The 25535-nt window shown below is 28.0% G+C and overlaps 3 protein-coding genes across 3 annotated transcripts; all 3 read left to right on the top strand.

Moving 5' to 3' along the window:
• Nucleotides 1–4735: 4735 nt before the first annotated feature.
• LOC119676241 (homeobox protein MSX-1) lies at nucleotides 4736–5360 on the top strand. The gene is made up of 2 exons (XM_038087478.1): nucleotides 4736–4958; nucleotides 5053–5360. The coding sequence occupies exons 1-2, from the start codon at nucleotides 4736–4738 to the stop codon at nucleotides 5358–5360; spliced, it is 531 nt and encodes a 176-aa protein (XP_037943406.1).
• A 7963-nt stretch (nucleotides 5361–13323) lies between these two features.
• LOC119684140 lies at nucleotides 13324–14668 on the top strand. Its single transcript, XM_038098103.1, has 4 exons — nucleotides 13324–13478; nucleotides 13533–13792; nucleotides 14154–14319; nucleotides 14378–14668. The coding sequence occupies exons 1-4, from the start codon at nucleotides 13418–13420 to the stop codon at nucleotides 14488–14490; spliced, it is 600 nt and encodes a 199-aa protein (XP_037954031.1). The 5' UTR covers nucleotides 13324–13417; the 3' UTR covers nucleotides 14491–14668.
• A 3555-nt stretch (nucleotides 14669–18223) lies between these two features.
• On the top strand, nucleotides 18224–22482 carry LOC119680248 (aldo-keto reductase family 1 member A1-like). The gene is made up of 5 exons (XM_038092967.1): nucleotides 18224–18414; nucleotides 21378–21558; nucleotides 21618–21802; nucleotides 21857–21973; nucleotides 22037–22482. Exons 1-5 carry the CDS (start codon nucleotides 18343–18345, stop codon nucleotides 22448–22450), a joined length of 969 nt encoding a protein of 322 aa, XP_037948895.1. The 5' UTR covers nucleotides 18224–18342; the 3' UTR covers nucleotides 22451–22482.
• The last annotated feature ends 3053 nt before the right edge of the window (nucleotides 22483–25535 follow it).

Genomic DNA, 25535 nt, shown 5'->3' with positions numbered 1-25535 from the left:
CTCATCAAGTATCAGATGACTTATCAGAGTTGACGATCTGTTAATGGAAATAATGGAAAAATTACTTTCGTTTACCCAACAAAATATAAATCGGAAGGACACGCCAATATATATATGGTATGTATACATTTATAAATTTGTGTCATAATAATTATGTGGTGGTGATTGTTGATATATGTTTCTATGTGCTTATGTCTCTCTTATTCAGAAGTATGTGGATAATAAAAATTATCTGATACTCAATTGAATAAATACAAAATTAAATACCAATTACATGATGTTTTACTTTAGATACAGTAAAAATATGTCACACTTGAAGGATTAAAAACATTTTTTTTTCGGAAAATTTTCTTTGTGGTTGGAGAATTACAAATCAGAGATGGCGATAATGAATCGATAGGCAAATTTTTATTTAAGGAATAATTAGAGCAATTATGGGCTATCCTCAGAGCAGATGTATTCCAGTTTACAGTTGCTCGAAGCAATTTAATTTTCTATAAAGGATTGTGCATGTGTTGTAAGGATATGTATTCTGAAATTATAACAAAAATACGTATAAATAAAAAACAAATATTATAATTGTATTAAATTTGCTAATCTCACAAGATTTTATTAATGTTATACATATTTCTGTTTTTAATTATAATTATACATAGATACTGCTTTTAATTTTAAAAACATCATAATAATGTTATCGATGGATTTCATATAATGTTGAAATATATATATATATATATATATATATATATATATATATATATATATATATATATATATATATATATATTTATATATAGGTATATATATATATGGTTTATATTAATCGATCTTGATCAAGTTGTACACAACTTACCTTTTCATATTATATTTATTATAACCTATTAAACCTATATAACCTATTAAATTGTTGGAAATCGTGTGAGACAAAAGCCATCGCGTGAGACTTGAACCCACTAAAACCAACTCTTAGGAATGCATGGAGAACAGATTCCGAGCAGGGGACCGTGCAGATCTGAGGCTGGGAGTCTCATTCGAGAATATAGGAAAAGAAATAAAGTAAATTATTCAAAGGCTTAACAATTATGAAGTAACATAAATATATCTAAGCCATAAAGAAAAATTGTCTACGGGTTTAGAGGTGGGTAATTGTAAATGAAGTTAGAACAACTAGGTTACTGTAACCACGATTATACAACGGTATTACAGATGAGGAGTGGGCAATGACGTCCAAATGAAGGACCAGAATGTGGGGAGGGTTGTTACTCATAGAGAGTAGTAGATCAGAGGGCAGGTGATCAGTGCGTAGTATGTTGAGTGGAAGGTTGTGGCAACTGGTGTAGTATCGAGGAGCTAAGGATCACAAAATGTTGTCTAACTGCTCAATATTGACAGCATTATAGACAAAAGAATTGGGGTACAAAAATGATCTTATGTAGCTTATATAAATAATGCAAGCTAAATTATTATTTTTTGATATTTTTTGGCAATGATTTATATATATATATGGTAAACTATTATTTATTAAACTGTTTATTTTAATAGAAAATACAATATTTATAATAAGATGAGTTTTGAGATCATCCGTATTAATGACAGTTTTAAATAGGAGTCAATTTACATAACATTTTATGTAAATTGACATTTATTCAAGTCACAGTTAATTTTATTTTATTATTTTATTATTCAAGTCACAGTTAAGGACTGTAAATGTAAGGTTACTTATTTTTGATTAACAAATCTGCTAACCAAAGAATTCTTTAATTTTTTTTTTTTTTTTATTTCGAGGCTGGGGAACAAAAAATGTCTACACACACCCGCAGAAAACGTCTTTCTGTGGGTAGTGCACGGTTCGCGCTAATCGCTGACATGTGAAAAAACTCCCCTTTCCAGGATGAAGTACATGACCCAGAACCACCACTAGGTATTGCTTCAGATCATGCACATCCTGATTGTAAGATTAAATGTTACGTCGCTGCTGTTGTACCTGCGTCCAGGCGCCTCTTTTTTGCACGTAGTACTGCCTCCACGTGCCTCGCCACCACGGTCCAGTTGCTCTCGCTTGCCATTAGTAAAAGTAAAGGTAAAGAATTCTTTAATGGCACTGATGTAATTTAAATAAATTCTTATAATACGAGTTAGAGAATGTGTGTACCATAGAATATTAGACCAAAATTTAAACATAAATATATTACATATTTGCCACAACACTCATGTACCTTCTGCTCAAAAAGTACTCGGATTTTGTAAATAAAACACACAAATTTAAATTTTATTCCAAATTTATTTTATCTCCTTTAAAATATGCGAACGCTTAACCCAATCTTCCATACACTTTTCGTAGGCCCGTGAAAGTATGGCTTTTAATTCCTTCAACGAATTCTTTTTTATCGATTCAATCGACTCAAAACGGTTACCACAAAAGGGCAATTTGAGTTTCGGGAACAGAAAAAAGTTGCACAGATCCAGATCTGGCGAATATGGTGCCTGAGCGATGACAGTGGTGCCCTGTTTGGTCAAAAAATCGCGTACAACAAGAATTTTCCGTAGTAAAAATCGCTAAATGCACTTGAGGTATGTTAGTCTCACATTAAGAGCTGCTGGAAACAAACTAATTGACAGATGGCGCTCAAATTTGTACTATATGTCAAGAAAGGGTGTACCAACATAACAAAAAGAAAGCATGAGGTATCTGTATTTTTCAATAAATTCTGTTGAAGTTTTATAAGAACTCAAATATTTCACTTTTTGAAACATCTTTAACAAATTGTTAAACAATTCTGAAATTAATACTTTTCTAGATTTAGTTAGTTATTATAGTATCACTTACTTACTTAGTAAGATGGCTATCACAGACATAAATCGCCTTTGGCCGCATCCGGTAGCCAGTCCAATCAGTGGCTTGTTGTCGCCTGTTGGTAGTACTGAGCGTTCCCATATCGTTTTTCAACTAGTCCTTCTACCAGTTGATGTTAAGATGTAAACATCCTCTACCACGTTTTCCATTTGCGAGTACCGAATTAAGTACCTTTCTAGCCGTAATATTTTCTTTCATTTGTACAAGTTGATCAAGCCAGCAGAACTGCTCATTATTTTGCATTAGAGCAGAACTCTTATGGAAATATTTAATAAATGGTTGTGTCGTTGTAGATGCAACTTAAAATTTTCTACTTTAAATAAACTATATAGTTAATGTTTTCGTTGGTTTTATAATATATACCGTATAACCTCTGGTGCTTCCCTGGATGCGTCCCTGATTGCACCGGTTTATATTACACTAGAGAAGTACTTATACCCACTTTCTTTAGCTTGCCAATAACATATGGAAGGTACTTAAGTCATGTACAACTCCCAGGTTAACATGGCTAATCTATAATAAAACTAGATCCTAGAAACTCATCAAAATCGACCGCGTGAATGCTGCAAGGCTTACTACAGTTCTTTTTGGTCATTGCTGTATAGTAATCCAGGCAGAGAAACTGCGTATACTCCTCACTGCAGAAGTTGTAGAAACGTGCAGGAAAAAAAACCATAAAACAGAAGAAATAGGTCTAGAAGAAATAGCTTTTTAAGTAGATACTTCTTTGACAGTTCATCAGACTGTTTATCGGTGAAGACGAAATACCAATTAAATTATCTAAATTCGACGTGATGGATTTAAGCTATACTTTTCTATATTAGGGATTCCGGCGAAAAATCGTTAATTGAGATACATAGAAGTTATTTGATGGCCTGCCAATGCAACCAACCTCGTACAAATTGATATACTTATATATTTTTAAGCGTTTAACTAAACTATGGATAATGATAACTTTAAAAATTTAATAAGAACTCATGTATTAGCTTTTGAATTTACTAAAAATGAAAAGAAATAAAATTGATTACAGTTAATAATTTCCATAAACTTCCATGTAATGATATTCAAATTGTGAACATATGCCAAATAACAACAATAAAAACTTTGTAACAGATATTTTTTTGGGGTTGTCAGAATGTTAGTATAATATTGCGTCAACAATTTCAAAACAATTATATATCAATCAAAACATATTAGGATATACCGCTCAACTTGTTTTCCCATCGTCGAGTTATATGGGTTACCCAACGAAGTAAGATTAATAAAATGTATAAAAAAAACACAAAAAACATGAATGAAACTTTGTATGAGTCTTCATTTTTTTTTTTTTTGGCAATACATTTTTATTGAAACAATGTTTTCAGTTTAATCCTGGGAAGAGTATCCTTTTTGAGTTGCTCTAGTGCACGTTTAGCGCAAAAGAAGTGGCAGTAGGTTGGTTGGCTTTCAGTTTTCAATTACCTTAGAGTTTGCCCTTGCGAATCTTAAGCTCGTTAGGGTGAGCAATTTAATCAATGAAATCTATCTGCTTACCTGATGATGTCTGCTGCGGTTTGGATGAGGGTAACGCCCATTTTAGAGATTAAAATGCCTCACTGGTTTTAAATACTATTGAGATTCGTGTTTTCAAACAATAATTTGCCTCTTTGCTAAAATTGAAAAGAGAAAGAAAATAAGAGAAAAATGGCGCATTCTGTTAGAGAATCGCATGATCCTTAAAATTCGCGTGCAAGTGGAAATATTCCAACAGTCGAACTTTCAGTTTGCAAGTAGCAGGATCGTGTAGTGAAAAAAATAATATTTAGAAAACTATTTATTTAATATTTTTAATTTTTAAAAATCTCAATAATAAATAAATAGTACAACTTTGACTTACCAAAAATGACAGATTTTAGCATTGATTATATATTAAATCGTGCCGGTGAGAAATATATTGGTACGAATGCTTCCGTGGGTGTTATACAGAGAATTAGAATCAAAAGCTATCATCCTTATAATAATATTAATCAAAATATTCCTACTGATGATATGCAACAAAATTATGAACAATTACCATTATACAATTGGCTTCAATATACACGTTATCATCCGCCAAAATTGCCAAGTAAGTTTTCTTTCCCATCTTCTAGATTACAATTAAATTCATGTTTTGTAATTATCGTTTTTATTATACATAAAATGTTATTATTTAATTACAGGATCTTTGCGATGTGGTCCAGCGAAGCGTACCCCTGGGCGTTTACCACGCATTCCTTTCACACCGGCACAATTACACGCTTTGGAGAATGCTTATCGGGTTTCAAATTATCTCAGTGCCGAAGACGCGAACAAGTTAGCTGCTTCCCTGGATCTAACAAATACAAGAGTGAAAATTTGGTTTCAAAATAGACGTGCGCGTGAGCGACGGGAGAAGCGTGATAAAGAGGACTATTACGACTCCACACTTTCGTCTAACGCTTCAAGTCCGGAACCAGAATCAGAACAAGATATGGTTATTATAGAATAGAGTGAAGTTTGATTGAGCTGGAAAGGCAGACTTATACACCAAAGCTTATTAAGCACAAATAATGCCCTATTGTGATATCATGGAAGAGTAGTAGGTGTTCTAAAAAATTGTTTGATGCGTAAATCCTTATTTCGTGATGTATGCACTAATTGTAAATATGTAATATAATATAATATATTTGAGTATAAAAAATCAAAAACGATGTTTATGAAATATAGAATAAATATATGAATGATATGTTATGAAAAATAAAATATTAACTCTTTTTATATATTGTATTACGTTTGTTGGATTATTAGTAATAGCATATATAGGAGGTTTTATCGGTAAATATCCACTCTAATACCAAAAACTACCAAAAATCCATATTTATTTCAAAAAAATCCATTTCCTTTATGTATTTAAGCTGATTTTTTATGTACTATTATATATTTAATGAAAGAAGTAGCAGTAATTTGCGATTAAGGACTTTTCTCTTTTATTCTTTTATTTTCTTTTGCAAATAATCTTGATATAAAGCATATATACAATAACATAGAAAGCAGGTAATATAGTGTTAAATTCAAATATAGCTCTTTTACTAAAAAGAATTTTGAAATGAAGAAATGGATTGGATATCAGAGTCTCTTTAGCTGTAAGAAATTTTGAAATGAAGGAATGGATTGGAGATCAGAATGGATATCGGAGTCAGAAAACGGAAGGAGAATATGCAGAGCTAAATTTATTGAAATCCCTAAGTTATATATTGTAAGATGCAGTTAAGGAAAATTCCTAATGTCCTTTTTCTCATTTCATAATTAGAAAGTGATGGTATAATATATGAAATTAATAGCGTCAATGTGAGATCCGAATCCACTAAAAATATCGTTTAGTAATGCACAAAATATAGGTTTATGAAGTTTAGCCTGTCCATAGAGGACCGAATGCCAAAAATCCCATCACAGTAGTCAAGAGAAGGCGAAGATATTTTAAAGGGTTTACATTTATATAAATAAATTAAGCTAAGACCTGATTAAGGAGAACAATAAGATTTTAGTGAATGTTAAGATTAAGTGAATTTAAAGAATGTAAAAGGTTAAGTCTAGGAATATATTCTATGAAATAGTTCTTATAGGCTCGGTTGTATACCTAATTTATGTAATAGGTATGTTCCAACTGATTGAAATAGAGAATCTTGTATTGGGATTGTTGCAGGTAATAAGTATACGAATATTTGTCGAATTTAAGGACATATATATAATAAGATATGTGATGGGGGAGAGGAATTGCATAGACGATAACATATAAATATCCATTGTATTAATGAATTTGGATATTTGAAAAGCCATGAATTTTAATAGCATATACTTCCAATATTATATTATAAAGTTTTGTCTCTTAATTCTGTTTGCTTTTTCTTGATTGTTTCATTCAAGTGGCCGAGCTTTGAGTAGTAGAGTACCGAATTATCTATTGTACCTGGCAACTTGTAATATAAAAATCATTTTCAATCCCCCAAACGTAACATATCTTTGTTTGCTTCAGGTTTCCAGGTTTGTGGGAGTTTACCGTCTTTTGACCATCAACACTTGCGTTGGATATACTCTTATTTAATCTCCGTAGTAATTCGCTTTAAAAATAGTTCTAAACCATGTTAAATTAGGATTGACCTTTAGTGTCTCTGTTTTCTTCTGACAGCTAGTGTGTAAAGAAATAATATCAATGGGATGAAGACAAACTGAAGAATATAGAGTGCAGAAATCTGAGAAAAATACCTTAATATACTACGGCAAAAATTACAAATAAGGAATAATACACCAAACCCAGTAAAGGAGAATTGAAACTGCAATGCTATTAAGTGAAAAAAGAACTACTCGAAATGCAGATTGGATTGATAATGCTTGCCGTGATGCTTAAATCCGAAAAAACAAGGTGAAAATGGATATATAAAATACAGGAACTACAGCAGCCACACTGAGGCTGTTGTTTTAAAAATAATTGAAGTCAAGATGAATACCTTAACCTAAAGGTGAAAAACGAAATACCCTATATGCAAATTTTATCAATTAGTAAATACAGCTTTGATGTTGTAGATAGCATACTCTGGTACGATTATCAACAAAGATAATGGTAGTAGAGCCGCAAAAAATGCTAGTTACTACTAAAACCGAACTGCTTTTCGTCGATTAAAACATGATCTATTAAGTTTTATCATCTATCTGGCGACATCTAGACTACTTTCGATAACAATAAATCAACATTTTAAAAACAATAATAAGGCTGTTAGCTATTTACATATTGGAAACCAAAAATATGAAAGAAACAGTTCAAGAAAGTCTCTTAATCTTTGAAAAAAGTTCACTAAATTTAACATATGGCACAATTTAAACACACAAAGACGCTTCTAGGAGGAGAAAAAATAGAGAAAATGAACAGGAAAATAAAAATAACTCAAGATTTATTTCAGCACAGAGACATACATACAATGTGGACATTTAAGCATTGTATGTATGGATATTGAGAGAAAACCTAAAATTATTGTCAATGTTGAGCTTATGACAAGAAGACACAGAGATCGATCAACTCCCAGATGATAAGATAATGTTTATCAAGATACAAGAAGTCTGTATGTTCTCATCTGCAAAATGTGATAAGCGAACCGAATGGAATATAGGCAGGTTTATTCCATCTTATTATTTTATCAATGATAAGATAATATTTATCAAGATACACGAAGTCTGAATGTCATTAACTTTAAGAAGCTATCAGCGAATCGTGGCTATGTCTATCTATCTGTACTACCTCATAAATGTAGTTTTGGTAGTACTACAATATGACACCGATCTGCTTATAATGAATTCATCTATTCCTATGGCGTTTTCGATTAGTAAATCTATATTCAATCTGGTTTTATTCTAGATCTGTCAAATTTTGTTGCCCATTCGAACGTTTTTAAATTAAACTAAATTTTTTTTTAGTTGTGTTTGTAGAAATTTATATTTTTCTCATATACATATGCTATTTACACAGCGGTTAATTTAGAGTAATTTTGCTACTGTAGGGAAATTTATAGTGTTATACATTAATCTCGAGTGTTATACAGATTTACTAATCTAAAATCAAAATTGCTTTAAAATAAGTGTCGATTGAAAAAGTATCCCCAAAATGACTTATGGAAAACGCCATTAATTTGTGCTTCTTTAATTTATCTTTCGGTTCTATTAAGGCGTCACTCTATATTCGTGATAGAATCCTATATTATCTGTAACTGAAATCCGATCAAGAATTTCTTACGATACCTCGTTTCGTGTTTTTTTAATACTACTAGTGGAACCTTAATTCCAGTTACGAAAGTATATTGTACAATACATAATATATGCAAATTATTTGTATAAAATTTTTATTATTTATTACACTTAACAAATTTGAAAATCAAATCAGATCTTAACGATAAGAAAAGTGCAATAAACAAGTGTCAATATCATAACTACATAATGTAACTAGATTTTAGATTTAAAAGTACATCAATATACTCTAATCTTATGCAATAATCATATGTATACATCATTCTATTAAAAATCTTTTTTTCTCTAATTATTTTTATTTCCCACAGAAGTAAAAGCCAACACATGTAGCGGCCACTTCAAATGCAATTTTTACAATAGCGCACATTTATTCGAGCCAACCACATATCGGGACCAAAATATATGCACCAAAGGGCACAAGAATAAAAGAGGAATCCACTGGATAAGCCGATTTGTTTATTGTTGCTATTTTTATGGTCAAACATGCATAATTTATTATTGTTTTTCGGTGTTAAAAAATACAAAAATATCACATTACTATTTCCATGTTTTGAGAGCAAAAAAAAAAGCTGGAAAATATAAATACTTCCGCATTAAAGGTGGAAATAGTGCCCTTTAGCATATGATAGAATGAATACATATAATATAATTCAACTTTTATTTTTGATTTATTATATTTAAAATATGTTAGTAAATTTTATAAAAATAGTGAAATATTCAGTTAATAAAATGAATGTCCCTACTTTAGTGTAAAGCTCCAGTTCCAGTGGGAGATACAGGAACTGATGATGAATAAGCCATACATACGTATCTATCCTTAATTTAAACATTTGTTGATAATTAAAGTAGAGGGATGTTTCCTCCAACGTAGTTATTTGACCAATAAGAGGGGAATAATAAATGGGCATGTGTCTTTTATTTATATCAAATGTGCAACGTTAAATCTCTGAATATTTTGGGAACAACTACTGATTTCGCTATTTTCTAGCAGCAGTAATACTTTAATACTATCACTTACATTCTATTCATGTATGACATATGTATAATAATTAGAAAAATTTATACATAAATGAGTTTAAATATGAATTATTAAATTTATACTCAGAAAAATGAAAACGGTATAAGATAATCACATCTTCTTCTTCTTCTTTTTATTGAGTTAGTGCTATTACGCACTTTTACTCTATAATGGCTGGGGGGCTTATCTCTACCCCACACTAGGCTTTAACTAGGCTAAAAAAAAAATCATATCATTTATTTGTCTTTTAGTTGATGACGGACCTTAAATCAGCATATCTTCCTGAGAGTCCAGAAGTGGACTTGAGGATTGTTAGGGCGGGGTTGATTGGCGTATCAACTTTAGTGAAAACGATTTGCTGTAATTTATTACTAATCTACCTACAATAAAGTCAATACTTACTTTTTCATTTTTGATAATTTTATATTTTATTTGTTTTTTTATTTATATATATATTTTTTTTTATACTTTGTCTAAAATAAAAATTTACATTTAAATACAATAAATATGCTGTTCTGCGCATACTTATATTATATTTTATATTAGATATCCAGTAACAATATATGACCACTTTATGTCACGTATCTATTGTGCGAAATGCACAGGTATCCTAGTAGGGATTATCACATCAAGTAGGCATTGTTAATGAGTAAAAATGCTCTTTATTAGAAACAATTTAATCCGCACTCATTAGCATCAATAATTTGCCTAAATTTGTTTAATCGTCTTATGATTTATTTTAAATGAGGCAATGTTTATGTTACTAATCTATGCTTGTTTATCAAACAATGAGGCAATATTGTTTCGAATATCACAGACCAGCAAAACCATACGCCAGGTTTTGTTAATGTCCTTTCGCTGTCTTTTGTCCTTGAGGCCACACGACACAAAAATATCCGATTAGCATTCCTAATCGCTTTATCCGAGTATAAGCATGTAGTTTCTACATAAATATTGTCCATTTGAAAACTCTAAAGATATTTATTCTGTATCAATACTTTAAATTAAGAAAACAAACCAAAATTTGAAATACTAGTATCTATAGATACGCTTAATCTCTCCAACATATTTTATTTACTTATACTAGAGATAATTACATATATTAACTATGCTTTTTTAGAAAAAATATCAAAGTCAAGTAAATATTTTACATGCTTTAAATTACATATATTTAAGAGCACTTTTTTACTTAATCTAGATTACTTTAGTTTGTATTATTATCAGTCGTAATTTTTTCTTTCAGAGTAGCAAAAAAATACTCGTAACTTACTAAAGAAAACATGTGAAGCAACAACAATGCCCTTTAAATCTTCAGTTAGGTTTTATTCTTAAAAATTTTACGTCTTAAGTTTTTGTGCAATTAAATTTGAAAATCAGTTTATTGTGAATATTCACTGAAAATATGTTGCAAAATTCCAGACACCCACAAAAACTATATGCGCATTTCCTTTACTAATAAATTCAAATAAATGAATAATTAATTTTTAATAATTTTTAATTTTTATTTCAATTAATTAACCTTTTGGACTTATACTTTTTATATTTCATATGACAAAAACAACATTCAATATATTTTAAAAGTGATGCCAATTTGTTTCACACAGGCTTAATGCTGTTTATTTGACAACTCTGAAAGTAAATTATTACATCTATTGTTACAAGAACTTTGATACATAAATGTTTTTAATATTAAGCTTTTATTATTAAAATCATTATTCATTAAACAAAATTATTTAAAAAAATTTGAAACTGTAAGGGTTTATTCAAGAAAAGAACAATCTGAAAGCACGAAACAATGAACTTTCAGTTAAGCAATAACGACATCCAAAAACTCGAAGAACGAAAAAGGGCCCAAGTCGTTTCATGGTCTACTTCGGCTAATCCTTTACCTCAGTAAGGCCACTGGTTGGACGGTGCGCTATCCCAACGTCCCACAATATATAAATAAGCAATGCTGAACTAATTTACGCCCGGAGCAAAACATGAGTTTCTGCTCATTTTACAAATCAATTTTTTTATTGATAAATATGACCTTAAGCTTTACATACAATATAATAAATTGTTCAATAAAATAAATTGTTCAATCTACACATAAGTTGTTTTAGTGTCGAAATAGTTTTTAGACTATTTACAATATCCCTTCATGCAACACTATATCTTAGTACTTACTGCTAAATTTGCACTTGTATCTTTTAAATGTCATACATCACACAATACAGCCATCTATTCTTATGTCTTTGCGCTATAAAGTGGTAATTGGTGCATACAGTATAATCGTCCATATAAAGGACATGTTCTGAATATCGGTGACGTTGCACATTTTGAAGTTTATCACATTTTTTCTTAATATAGTTTCTAAAAGCTGCAATTTACTTCTATAGACACCATCTACATTCCGAACCGGGCCTTACATTTTCGATTTACTGTATGAAACAAAAAGTATAATTTTGTTTTTGTTATTCTGAACTTCATGCTATAAATTTTATTTATTTATTTTATATAGGTTTATGAAAACCTATATAGGTATTTATGTTTAAGTCAATATCGTTATATATTTGGGTTTATTTTATATATAGCTTGGAATTCTATAAAACAATCTCAAATATTGTTTCTAATTAAGATGTTTTTAGAAGATTTATAGCTTATTTAGACAGCACAACTAATTCTGTTTCAAAAAACCTGTACACATAACAAATCTTATTATACAACTTACTCATCCAAAGAAGTTTTAGAGCCTCTGAGTTTTTCCCTTATACGGTAACACAATTGGTCAATAGACATAAGTGGATACCTTGAAGAACTGGTATAACCTAACCTAATCTTAATTTTGTTACTCATATTTATTTGTGTAGTTAAATGAATTAAAATGAAAAATAATTGTAAATGCCTACGTTGCAGTAATATTTCAACGATATTGAAAACATTCTCAATACCGTTAAATGATTCTGCTATTATGAGTTATAAATTTAGTTTTAAGAATTTAATTAATTTTTTACAAATTATAATTTTCTTTGTCGTATTTTTTTTTATATGCAATTAGATATTATATTATTAATTTGATTTTTTAAATAATGAGTAAAATTAGCCGAATGAGCAAAATAAAATCAAAAGTAGATTTTAAATTATTTTAAAACAGATTTTAAAGGTTGCTGTCAGCTGATATCTGACCTTGAAAGCTTAACATAAAACGATACTTCTTAATAAAATTGATGTTAAACTATGTTTAGTAAGCTAAAAATGTTTTTAACGAAATTCTTTTAGGGGTGCTTATGTGAGTAAAAAATCGATTAAAGAGCGTTAAAACAATTTTCAGACTCGCGCAAGCAGGACGAAAAGCTTTATAGCTTTTCAATACCGTTAAAATAAAGTATTGCCATGTATATGTTTTCGTTTCATAAATAATTTTGAGATAAACTTAAAATCTCAACAGACTACGATTTGCTTTTAAACAATTATTATTTTTCCATATTAATAATTTAATTGTAAATGATTTAAAAACAAACCTTCATAAATTAATAACAAATATAATACAATATAATAAACAAATATAATAAATAATAATAGTATATACTAATATAAAAAACGTTAAGCTTATTTAACATCAATATAAAATGAAATGGTTGGTAACCATATTTGTTTGTATCGTTAGTTATTGCCAACATATGGCTGTAAAATTGTTAAATTCTGTAGTATAACAATGAGGAAAGAGTGAAAAAAAATTATTAAATTATATTTAAATTAAAAATAAAAACAGTATGAGAGCACGTAAACGAGTTCATACTGATACATCTACAGTAAGTAAGGATGAACCCAAAGGTAAATTGTTTCAGTTCATACAAAGATCTACCTCTGACTGAAATTTTACTTCAGAAGTTGAAGAATCGAAACAGCCTGGCAGTATGTCGGAACTGCATAAAAAAATAGATAACTTGATTGTTATGGTTACAGCACTCACGGAAGAAGTGATTGCATTAAAGAAGGAATGGCGTCTGGAAAATAAGGATCCATTAAATATTAATAGTCATGGCAATATCAACGACATTATCTATCCTGAGAAACCATTCGAAACACCTGAAGCTTTCATCCAGTTCAATAATGAACTTAAATTAGAAGAAAAATTTGATTTGCTGGTATTAATTAATTATCATTAAAAATATACATTACATTTGTTAAGTGATGTCGCCAAAGACCACCACTGTTGATGGTTATTTGTCTGTATCCGAGACAGACAAGCAATAATTTACTTAGGTCGTGTGCGAGTTAGGCTAAGTTGCGTTCTAAATGAGGGAAATTCTAAGTTGTGTCGATAATGTATTGATGTGGCGATCGTGTTGATAAATGGCAAAATGTGTGCAGTGCAAAAAATCCCAAAAAATCTCCCATTTGGTTTAGCATCAACTTAGCCTAACTCGCACACGACCTTAATTAAAAATTGAATATTTTCCATAGTATTGCGTTAATAATTTCTATTTTTTCTATTATTAATTTAAGGTAAATTGCTTTTTACAAAAATGCACCTATACGGTTAAGGCAAAATCTTTTATTTTTAACTGTTGGAAAACATTAATAACAGATGAAGCAGCCCAGCACTTCGCTTGGATAAACACAACTAATAAGACGTTAGTTCAAAATTTGTTAGCAACTGCTGCAATCAAAAGTAAATATTAGAATAATAGCAATAGTGTATTTACTTTTTTGTTTGATATCATTCTTAGAGGCATTCCAGAAGAAATATGGCGAAGATAATGTGAATGTTTTTGAGGAAAAATCTAAAAAATTTTTCTTAAATTCAAAGGATCGCTGTGTGAAGCGGAGGAAAAAACAATAAGCTCAGAAGATGATCCATAAAAAAGAGATAGGAAGTGAGAGCTGATTCCTTAGTCTAAGAAATTTAAAAATCGTATCAAACGACGATGGGAAGTCCATTTTCAATATGTGTGTCTGTGTTGTACTCGTATCTAGTTCTATTTTTAAATATTTTAAAATAATTTATATTTAGTATTAAATATAGTTTAAAATATTTTAATGTATGTATTTTTAATTAAGTAGAAATTAAAACTATAAAATTTATTAATAACAATGGTTGTTATTTTATTTAATAAAATTTTTGACTATATATATATTTTCATTTATATTTATATTGACATTTTTAATTTAATAGAAATTAAAATTATAAAATTTACTCATAATTATAGTTGTTCTTTAATTTAACAAATTTATGACCATATATATATTTTTATTTATATTTATATCGATATCTTTAATTAAGTAGAAATTAAAACTATAAAACTTACTCATAATTATGGTTGTTATTTTATTTAATAAAACTTCTGGTTATATATATATATATATATATATAAAACAAGCGAAAACGATATTCGTAGCAGAAAATATCTTATGGTTAAAACAAAACTGTTTTTTTAACATATATCAATATACAGAAACCTTCAGAAGATCATTGATAGTATTAAAGGGAATTATATAAACATGTTTTTTGGTTGATAGAAAATATGCAATCTCAATATTTGACATTGAATTTAATGATTGAGACTGCTGTTAAATTAAAATTAGACAAAATTAAATTATGAAAAACTTTTGGTTAACTCTTGTAAAAAAAACAGTTTTTAAAGTCAAAAGTATATATATATAAATATTTTAAAACGTCTGGAGAATCACTGTAAGTAATAAAAAAAACAATATATTAATTGCTACATAGATACACTACCTCTTTATTTGATATTAGTTGAGACTGTTGTGAAGTTAAATTTAAACAAAATTAATCTGACATAAGAAACAGTTTTTAGAAGTCATTGCAGCAACTTATTATTAAGCTCTAGTTCATCTCTGAACTATTGAGCCTCTCTATTAGAGAAGGAAATAAACTGGAAAACAATGATACGAAGAAATGTGTAAAAGTAAAATCTTTAAACTAAATTTAAATGCTAAAAGTGGATTTAAGTTAGAACTTATGCGTTTTCTATTAATTGTTTGCTAACTATATGAAAGTTTTAATTTATTTTAATAAAATTTGGTAGATTTATTTTACATTTATCGTTCGCAGACTTAATTCGAACTCAAATTTTGTATAAGCAATAAACAAAACTTTTTTCGGAATATTCATATGGAAACTATCGAGTATAGTCAAACAATTCAAATCCTTATATTTGATGTAATATATATTATGTATAATAAGATGTATAGTTCTATAAAGTTGTAGTTTATTTCAAAAAACTAAAAAATGCTTGATACTCGAACAGAAAAAGGCAGACAGATATAATTGGATTACCATAGTTCATTTTGCTAAACTGATCATGAATGCAGATACTTTGTTATCGGAAATTGAAATACAAATACTATGTTTAGGCATACCTTAATTTCATAAAAATCTTAATTTCATCTTCGTTTCAGCGAAATTTATTTGTTTTTTCCATACAAAATTTAGTTTTGAGGTTAGAACGAAATTAAGAAAAATGGCCTTAATTTCGTTGAAACAAAGGATGAAATTAAGGGACATTTCAAATGCAACTATGCGTAAGAAAAATTTTAAGCAAAACATAAAGTTGAGATAACGAAAAATGCACATTTTTTTCAAAATAAATGTCAATGACAGTTGACTTTAATAAAATCCATATATATATCCATATATTGGAAGTATTGCAAATTTTTAAATTTGAGTATAGAGAAAGAATTGTAACTGGTATTAATTTATAATATAATGAAAATATAATTCACATACCTGAAATACACTGAAGCTAATAAAACTACTGAATGCCATCCTTTATAGTTATTATAATCAACTTTTCAAATTTCACAGATACAAATGGTATTTGGAGCATGTAATTTTTAACATTCGAAATGTAAACAAAAAACATATGATTTCCTTAATTTGGGGCAGTATGAACACTTTCGAAATTAACTTAATTTCATTTTTATGAAATTAAGGAAATTTGGCTATCTGAATATAGTATAACTTTAACAAAAGATAACGAAAAGGTATAATTTTAATTTTTTTTTTTGGCGGTCCTGTTTATTGTGTGACAATCATTTATGAAAAATTATATCTGATAAAAATTAATTATTATTAATTAATATTAAAGTATTATTAAAGTAATTTAAAGTAATAAAGTATTAACTTAAACTGTATCGAATTGAAAATATATACGATGTTGTCCATTCGCTTTAAATAGTAGAATTGCCTACGACTTATTATCTTGTTTTTAACTTTGTAGTAATTCGTTTCATTTGACTGTATCATTCATACATGGGTATAAAAAGATATATTAATGATGTACATATAGCTAATAAAATATCTTTTTGTAAAATTCTGGACATGATTTCTACAAAAAATTTCTTAATAATTATATATAAGGTTCGAAACATATATATAAGGTTATATATAAGATCGATATTGCAGTCAGATCTCAGTGGAAAGTAAAATGCTGCATACTTTTCGCCCAATGCAATATCATATGTAATAACAGTCAATGTAGTAAAATGCATATATGGTTAGCTCAAAAATTTTAAAAGGTTTTAAACCATTGTAAACTATTTCTCCTTTATATACTTTTCTATGTTATATAATCTTATATTTATTAATCTACATAATAATAAGAAAATAGAGTTTACAATTTTTTACAAAGTAACATCAATTTCAAAAATCATATTTTTTAAAAGTCATCATCAATCAATCATATTTTTTGTCTTAAATTAAATTTACGTCACAATATTATCGCTTTAATACTAACAAAAAACATAGACATACTCGTAAAATTCTATGTTTTCGGGTAAGAATAGATATTATACATAGATATTATGCTATATGCAAATACATTTAGTTTACGGTTAATATGAAATAATATGCATTGTCTTTTTGTTTGAGGAGAAAATATGGTATTAAATAAATAAAAATAGTTTCTCTCTCCTTAACTCAGCTCTATTGCATATCTCAGAAATAAAAGAATAAAATGGATTATGGAAAACATGCTTGCCACTCTATATTAGGTAGTTTACGAATCATATTCATATATGTATACATAAGAATTTATGTACATATAAGTATATCATATGATACATATATCATATGATACATAATGCATAAATAATATAAATATATTTTTAACTATATTTATAACTAAAAAATTTAGTTTGTAAGTATAATCTGATATCGAATTTTTTTATTCCAAGATGAATGAATAGGCTATACGATTAAACAATTTGCCATTATCTTTTCTTTTATATGCTTTAATTAATTCAACTTTCTACAGATCTGCTTGAGGATATAAGGTACAAGTCTTGTCAGTTTCTACTTCTCTAATTGGATGTCATTGATCCAATTAAAATCTTATTTAATAGCATAAACTTGAAATTTTATCTCTAAAATACTATGTTATACATATTAAGTTATTTGTAATAGTTATGTTTATATGCTTATTAGTATACATATTCTTTCATAATGTATATGCAGCGCAGCGCCTTTCCTTATGTCGACAACGCTGAACTTAAATATTTTTTACTTTTTTGGAAATGTATGGCAATCTGTTAGTACACCATGAAGCGTGATCAGTTTTATTTTGGTCGCTGATTCGAATAGTTGGTCGTTTGGTAGTGCCTTATATTACTTCAGTTTAAAGTGTAAAATAATTCTTTTTTTATTAAATAAAAAATAAATTAACGCTTAATAATGGAATCCGAACAATATTTAACTTTCAACAATGGTCAGAAAATGCCGGTTTTAGGTCTTGGCACTTGGCAGGTAAAGTATAAAAATATATTTATATTTATTATTGTTTATAATTGTATTTATTTTGTATGTATGTATTGTATTTGAATATCTATTAATTAATAATTAATTAAAAAATAATTGCTAAGAAAAAAAATTTGCATTAAGCATTCAATTTTTAAAAACCAGAATATTCAGTATTTCTTTGCCGCGCCCGTTAACGTTTGAATGCTTCAAATTTATCTTGAATTTTGCAAGCAAATTTCCTTTGACTCTGCAGTCTGCGGGTTGTTGGAAACTCTTGTGGTACTTTCTCCAGTGTTTAAAACACCACACACTTTCATTTCCATTATTTGTTCATTTCATCACTTATTTATGTGTGTATGTATATATGTAGTTCAGCATTTTAAGTCTGTTTTAACTTTTAAGATAAGAAAGTATACACCAGACTCTGTTACTTATTTAGTATTAACACACATTTTATTTATTGTTCTCAAGTATGTATAGTATGTATGAATGAATGTATGTATGTTGATATGTATATAATCTATGTAAAGCGTAAAAGTTTATTGCTTTTATTGTGGATACCTTAGTATAATTTCAGATTGTTTATTCAGATAATTGCTAACTTTACAGACTTGACTTAAGCAATCGGATTGCTCCGTTGCCAACTATTTAAAGTTATTTTTAGAAATATCAAGATATATTAAAACTATAAAAATCGTTACTTTATCATATAAACAATGCAATATCTGAAACTATAAATCAAATATTAAAAATATAATTACTATTAATTTCTAAGAATTACACATTTAATATGTTTATGAGTCGTGAGAATAAATATGTATCTATTTACAGTTACCAGCAAGGAAAATAAAACTCATATGACATAGTTTTCTATCATCCATAGTCACACAGTCTAAATGTTGTATATTAAGTTTGTAAAGATGTTTATGTTGTCGATGGCAAGGGGATTGCAAGGAAGAACACCAAATTCTTGATTTTGCACGAAGAAACCACTATCTGTGTTGTTGTTGTTATTGTTGTGATCCTAAGAGATCTATTAAGCAGATAACATAAAAGGAACTATAAAGACGTATGCATACATATATGTCTCCTGACTGAGCTAAACCTAGACTTTTAAGTATTAAGCATCTTGTTCTCAGCTTTTTCCCCTAATTACTAGAATGAAGTTTCCACACTGAAGTTTCACCATTCGCTCCTAAGAGATGGTTTTAGTGGAGTTAGGATGTGAGAAGGTAGTGGTTGTGTGAGAATGGAAGGGAATGTTTAGAAGCAAAAATGGTTTGGGGATGAGTGGGATTTACATTGAAGCCAATCAGTATCAATTTGGAAAACACTAGACAAAGGGACGGGTCCAAAGATCGATTGGACTAAAGTTAGTGTGTGCATAGAGACAAGGAAACATTGGCAACATTATGGTCGCTAGAGCAACCATTAGGGCACACTTGGGAAATAGACACATTTATGCGTAACAAATAACTGTTTAGCACATGACAATCAATATATTAATCTCAATTAAAATAGGAAAGTTCATGCTGCGCGTGTAAAAGGTCGTTCTTTCTAGGAAATAATAGGTGAGGACCCACTGAGAAAATGGTTGCAGTGCAATCTTGGTCTCGAAAAAGATATTGCATCTATGAGTAGGGCTGTTAGTTCACGTGTATATTCGAGTTCACTGATGTTAGCTCGATTGCAATAGGTTTCGGTATATCCATATGTACATAAAGATCGTCGAATACATTTTAAATCCAAATTTCATACAAGGAATGTATGCAATGAATGAAATGTGCGAACGGCACTACTGTAAAAGTCCCACCGTTCATAGGGATATGAATGAATTAGTAATTTTCTGGTTTTTTTTTTTGAATCACTTGTTGGGATATGTGATAGTCATTTATTTGAAATGATAAATGGTTCAACGACGCAGATCCGGCATGTACTCAAGTACAACCCATCCATTCCCACACTGTGTATTTGTTTCGTGATCCATTAATGTTCCTGTTTTTGTCACGATGCTTACAATAATCTCACTTTTCTAAAAACGGGAGAACTACACAAATAACATTGTTGCCACATAATTTAAAAAAGATTTCTTTAATTAAAAAAAATATTAATAAAATTGTGTATATAATGTATTGAAATAATAGTCTAAATTAATTCTAAATTACATACATATAAATTATATATACTTACAAATCAGTTATAAATATTAATAAACAACTTAAAAATTTTTTAATATATTTTATCCAATGGCTGAGCCGAAAATATGTTGCCTCTTAACTTTATTCCTTGAGCTCTCTTTGAGAAATATATTAAGTTCTATTAAAACACAAAATGATTATTTTCACAATGGACAATGTTACCGAATGCGACAAAAATGAAAGGTCACCGAGACTGAGTTAAATAAAATTAATCTTCATGAATGTGAGACTTGGTGATGATCTATAATTAAAATTAATCATTGATTTTAAGTCGCATATTGATGGCAGTATGCTATGTGATAAGTCTGAAATTTTCTTCATTACTAATTGAGTTGCTTATATTCATATCTAGCTCCATATCTAGCCATAAATTTATAAATCGTGCTAGATGCTTCCGATTTCTGCTTTAAAAGTGATTTTTTAGTACTGACTTTTAGATAGTGGTATACTTAACATCACAAGGGACCATTATTAACACTAAAATAAGCTTTTGGGTATAAGCTATTATAATAATGAATACTATTATTAGTATTCATTAAAGCTATTTATTATCATTAAAGCTATTTTTTGTTAATAATTCTTAGTCGTACATTAATTTATATTCAAACAAAATACAAATAAAAACAAATATAAATTGTTTCATTAGAATTATAGTATTAACAATTTACTAGAAAAAATTATGATTTTTTATGAAATCCTTATAAAATTTTATATTATTTGTTATTAAAATTAACCCAGTTCTCAATAAATTACAAAATTATAAATTCTCAGGCTACAGAGGAGGAAATAGAACGTGCCATAGATTTAGCATTAGATGAAGGATATCGTCACATTGATACCGCACCAGTTTATTTAAATGAAAAAGCCATAGGTCGCGTACTCAAGAAGTGGTTAGATTCAGGGAAAGTACGCCGTGAAGAATTATTCATTGTTACAAAATTGCCACCAATTGGTAATAATTATTACTTCAACTCACTTAAAAATATAATTAATTAAAAACGTATTTTACAGCTAACAGACCTGAAGAAGTTGAGGAAACGATTAAGCAATCGTTAGCTGATTTACAGTTGGATTATGTAGACTTATATTTGATCCATACACCATTTACTTTGTATTTTGGCGATGGAGACATCAAACGTGATGAAAATGGTGATGTGGTTATTGATTCAAGTACAAATCATGTTGCCGTTTGGAAGGTATATAATATATATATGTATTTTTTATTAACATTTAAAAATTTATGTATTTAGAAAATGGAAGAAATGATTGATAATGGTTACACAAAATCCATTGGACTTTCAAATTTTAATAAACAACAAATTCAAAAATTGTTACCAAGCTGTAGAATACGTCCCGTTAATTTACAAGTGAGTTAATATTATCAAAAAAAAATATATAAAATATGTTTCTATATATTAATATGATTTAAGATTGAACATCATATATACTTACAACAACGTGATTTGATTAATTACTGTAAGGAGGAAAATATAGTTGTCACTGCATATGCACCACTTGGTTCCAAAGGCATCGCAGCATTGAATAAAAAAGCTGGTGTAGAACGAGAAATTCCAGATTTGATGAATGTTCCTGAAGTTCTCGCTATAGCCAAGGCACATAGTAGAACTACAGCACAAATTTTGTTACGTTGGGTACTCGATAACGGCTTAGCAGCTATTCCAAAAAGTACAAATCCTGTACGTTTACGACAAAATTTAAATATTTTTGATTTTAAATTAACTGCTGAGGAAATACAAACATTATCTAAGTTGGATGAAAATATAAGAGTTTGTGATTTCTCTTTCTTTAAGGGTATTACAAATCATCCAGAATTTCCATTTTAATTTTGATTATATTTAATAAAAAAAATTTGTTTAAATAATTTTGTTTGAAATTCATATATAATTAACGCCAATAGTTCCAGAACATAAATAATAATCTATTTTGAACATTGTGTAGGAATAGTTATATATTTTTATATCTTATATTACTCAAAATTTGTTAAATGAAAATTAATAAAATCACTATATATAAGTTGAAGATATATATAATTTAAATAATCTTAATATATCCTAATAAAACAAAAGAGAGATTATTAGTTTTGATTTTATTAAATGTCTAAGGAATCTACGAGTTTACTATATCTTTTTAAATTATATGTAATATTTTTCGCGTAAACCAAACTCCACAGGTTTATTTTAAGTGGTTCCTTGTAAATGAAAACCTTTATATGTAAATCAATTATTATAAAATATTATATTAAATATAATAGCTTACCTTACAATTGTTTCGGATATTGACAAATATCCATCATCAATGGACTTTGGAAGTGTACATTGGTGTAATCATATGTATACAATAGTTTTTTTTTAGAAATCACTTTTCATTTTTTCACTTGGAAACTTACTATTCGTAGTTTGTAAGTAGATAAATCAAAATTAAAAGTAGGCTCCGATTTAAAACAACACAGATAATTAGGTAGAATACAATATAATACATATGATGTACTATATATTACGTATAATACAATTGTAGATATAAATACTAAAATTTGTAAAACAAATATCTACTAAAAAAATAAAACCAATAGGTAAAAATTATTTAAGATAATACTAATAATGCCCATATATCAAAATTGATATAACTTATTTATAATTTTTCTATTTTTTAATTTGTAATAATCATAATTGTAGTACTTCTTATGGAACATTGTCAATAAATAATGGAGGATTCAATGGAATTTTTAAAGTGAAAATGCTTAAATTCAAAAATATTTATTCGTGTTTTTTGTTTTTTAACAAAATAATATTTAGTTACATATTTTATTTACATCTATAAATAAAAATTTTATAAAAATATTTTTTTACTCTCATTAAATATTGTTTATTTAATCTATTAGAAATGCATAATATAAGCTACAAAATTGTATTTTGTACTTAAATTACAGATAAATCAATAATTAATTTGATCACTTTGTGGCACTATAATTTTTGATATAATCTTAAGTTCAACTCTTTCCGAAGGTACGGTAGAACTTATAGTATTTGTTTGAGGAATAAATTCTACATTATCTACAGTAGTTTTTGATTCTGTTGGTAGGTCAACACTGTCCGGAATATTTTCTTGGTCAACATAATTTGGCAATAATTTGTTCACAACTTTAGGTTCCTCTACAATAGGTATTGAATCTTTTGGCACATCAACTTTATCCGAAATATTTATTTGTTTATTATGCTTTGGTAATAATTTATTTACAAGTTTTTCTCCACCCACAGATGGTTTTGGTTCCGTTGATAAATCATTTTTATTGGAAACCTTAATATCTTCATGATAACGATTAAGTAACGGATTTACATTGGGATCTTGTGAATCACTATTCGTAATTTCTATATTCAATTTTTTTGTAGTTCCCATTTTTGCATTCATGCTGCTTGAGACCAGGTCGGCGATTACTTCGACTATTTCGGTATTGCTGCTAATTTTAATATAAAATTTATTATTTATTTATTTAATACGAATACTAATAAAAAACCAATTCTTATATGTTATGCATTTTATTTGGACATATAAAATATAAAGCTTAGTGTGGTATATAAACATTATAAAAATTATAAACTATTAGTTTTCATAAGCAAAAACAAGTGTTCTGATATTGAAGGGGGAACGAAAATAAGACCATAGATCTCGAATAAAAATTAAGTTTTATATTTAAAGAATATACCGGCAATATATTAAATAAAGAAAATCTTAATTCCCTTATTGATATTTTTATGTCTTACTTACCCATATTGATATTATTAGGTCTGTTCCACAAGCTACTCGTAGTAAATCTCAAGTAAAACACAATTAAAATTTACACGAAAATATACGAAAATTTGTTGGTGGAACGCACTTGTGTGTACACAGTGTTACTTAAAGTTATTACGAGTAGCTCGTGGAACAGACTTATTATGTCTTACGTACAAGTAATTATAAAAACCTTTCAACGTAAAATCAGAGAAAAATCATTTTCTTGCTGAAATAACTAAATCAATTATTGAAGACACCTGCGTATAAATCAGTATTAAGTCTGATACACCTGTTTAGATCAAGTAATACCCTTGTCTACAATTCTATTCCAAATCTAACTTCGCTTCTACACTGACACATTTAGAATTAGAAACTCCAAAGATATAATATAACAAACAATAAATATGTACATGCATTATAGATCAAATATCTCCAGTATTGAATATTTGCTATTTAATATATAAGGATATTTCCTCTCATAATAACATTAATCAAAATGTTAATTAATTGAAAGTTAAAATAATAACTAAACTAAGCTAAACTACCTACATACTTACTAGACGACTTGACATCTATGACTTTAAAATAACAAGAAAAAAAAAAACAAAAAAAATTTAAATAATCTTTTATATTCAAAACAAAACAATCACGAGTAAATAATCATTTAATAAGTATAAAATAATTAATTTTATAATTATGATTCAAAAATATATATACATATTTATAAATATACCAATACAAATGTGTAAAATTGGTAATGAAGAATATTACGTTTACTAATAATAAATAATATTGAATTATTTCATACAAGCAAGATAAATAAAAATAAATTGGACTTAAGTAACTATTCTATTTCTATTCTATTTTAAATGTATATTTTACATAAGGCCGTATTGCAAGTTCGAGTAAATTAATGATAAATTGAGGGAAATAGTCGTGGTATGGCAGCGATATTGATATTTACCAAAACTTCGGGTAGGGTGAAATAGATAAAAATTAGGTAAATTAGGTATTACCATTGTGAAAATTTTATAAAATGTTTAATAAATAAATAAATAAATTTGAAAATTTTTGACCAAAAATAATAAATAAGTGCAATAAATAAATATTTACATAAGTGCAGTACAAAAAATCCTCAGA

Source organism: Teleopsis dalmanni, chromosome 2 (genome assembly GCF_002237135.1).
Source record: "Teleopsis dalmanni isolate 2A chromosome 2, ASM223713v2, whole genome shotgun sequence".
Taxonomy (NCBI): domain Eukaryota; kingdom Metazoa; phylum Arthropoda; class Insecta; order Diptera; family Diopsidae; genus Teleopsis; species Teleopsis dalmanni.
Note: the sequence above shows the minus strand (reverse complement) of the source record. Positions and strands in the feature narration are given on the sequence as shown.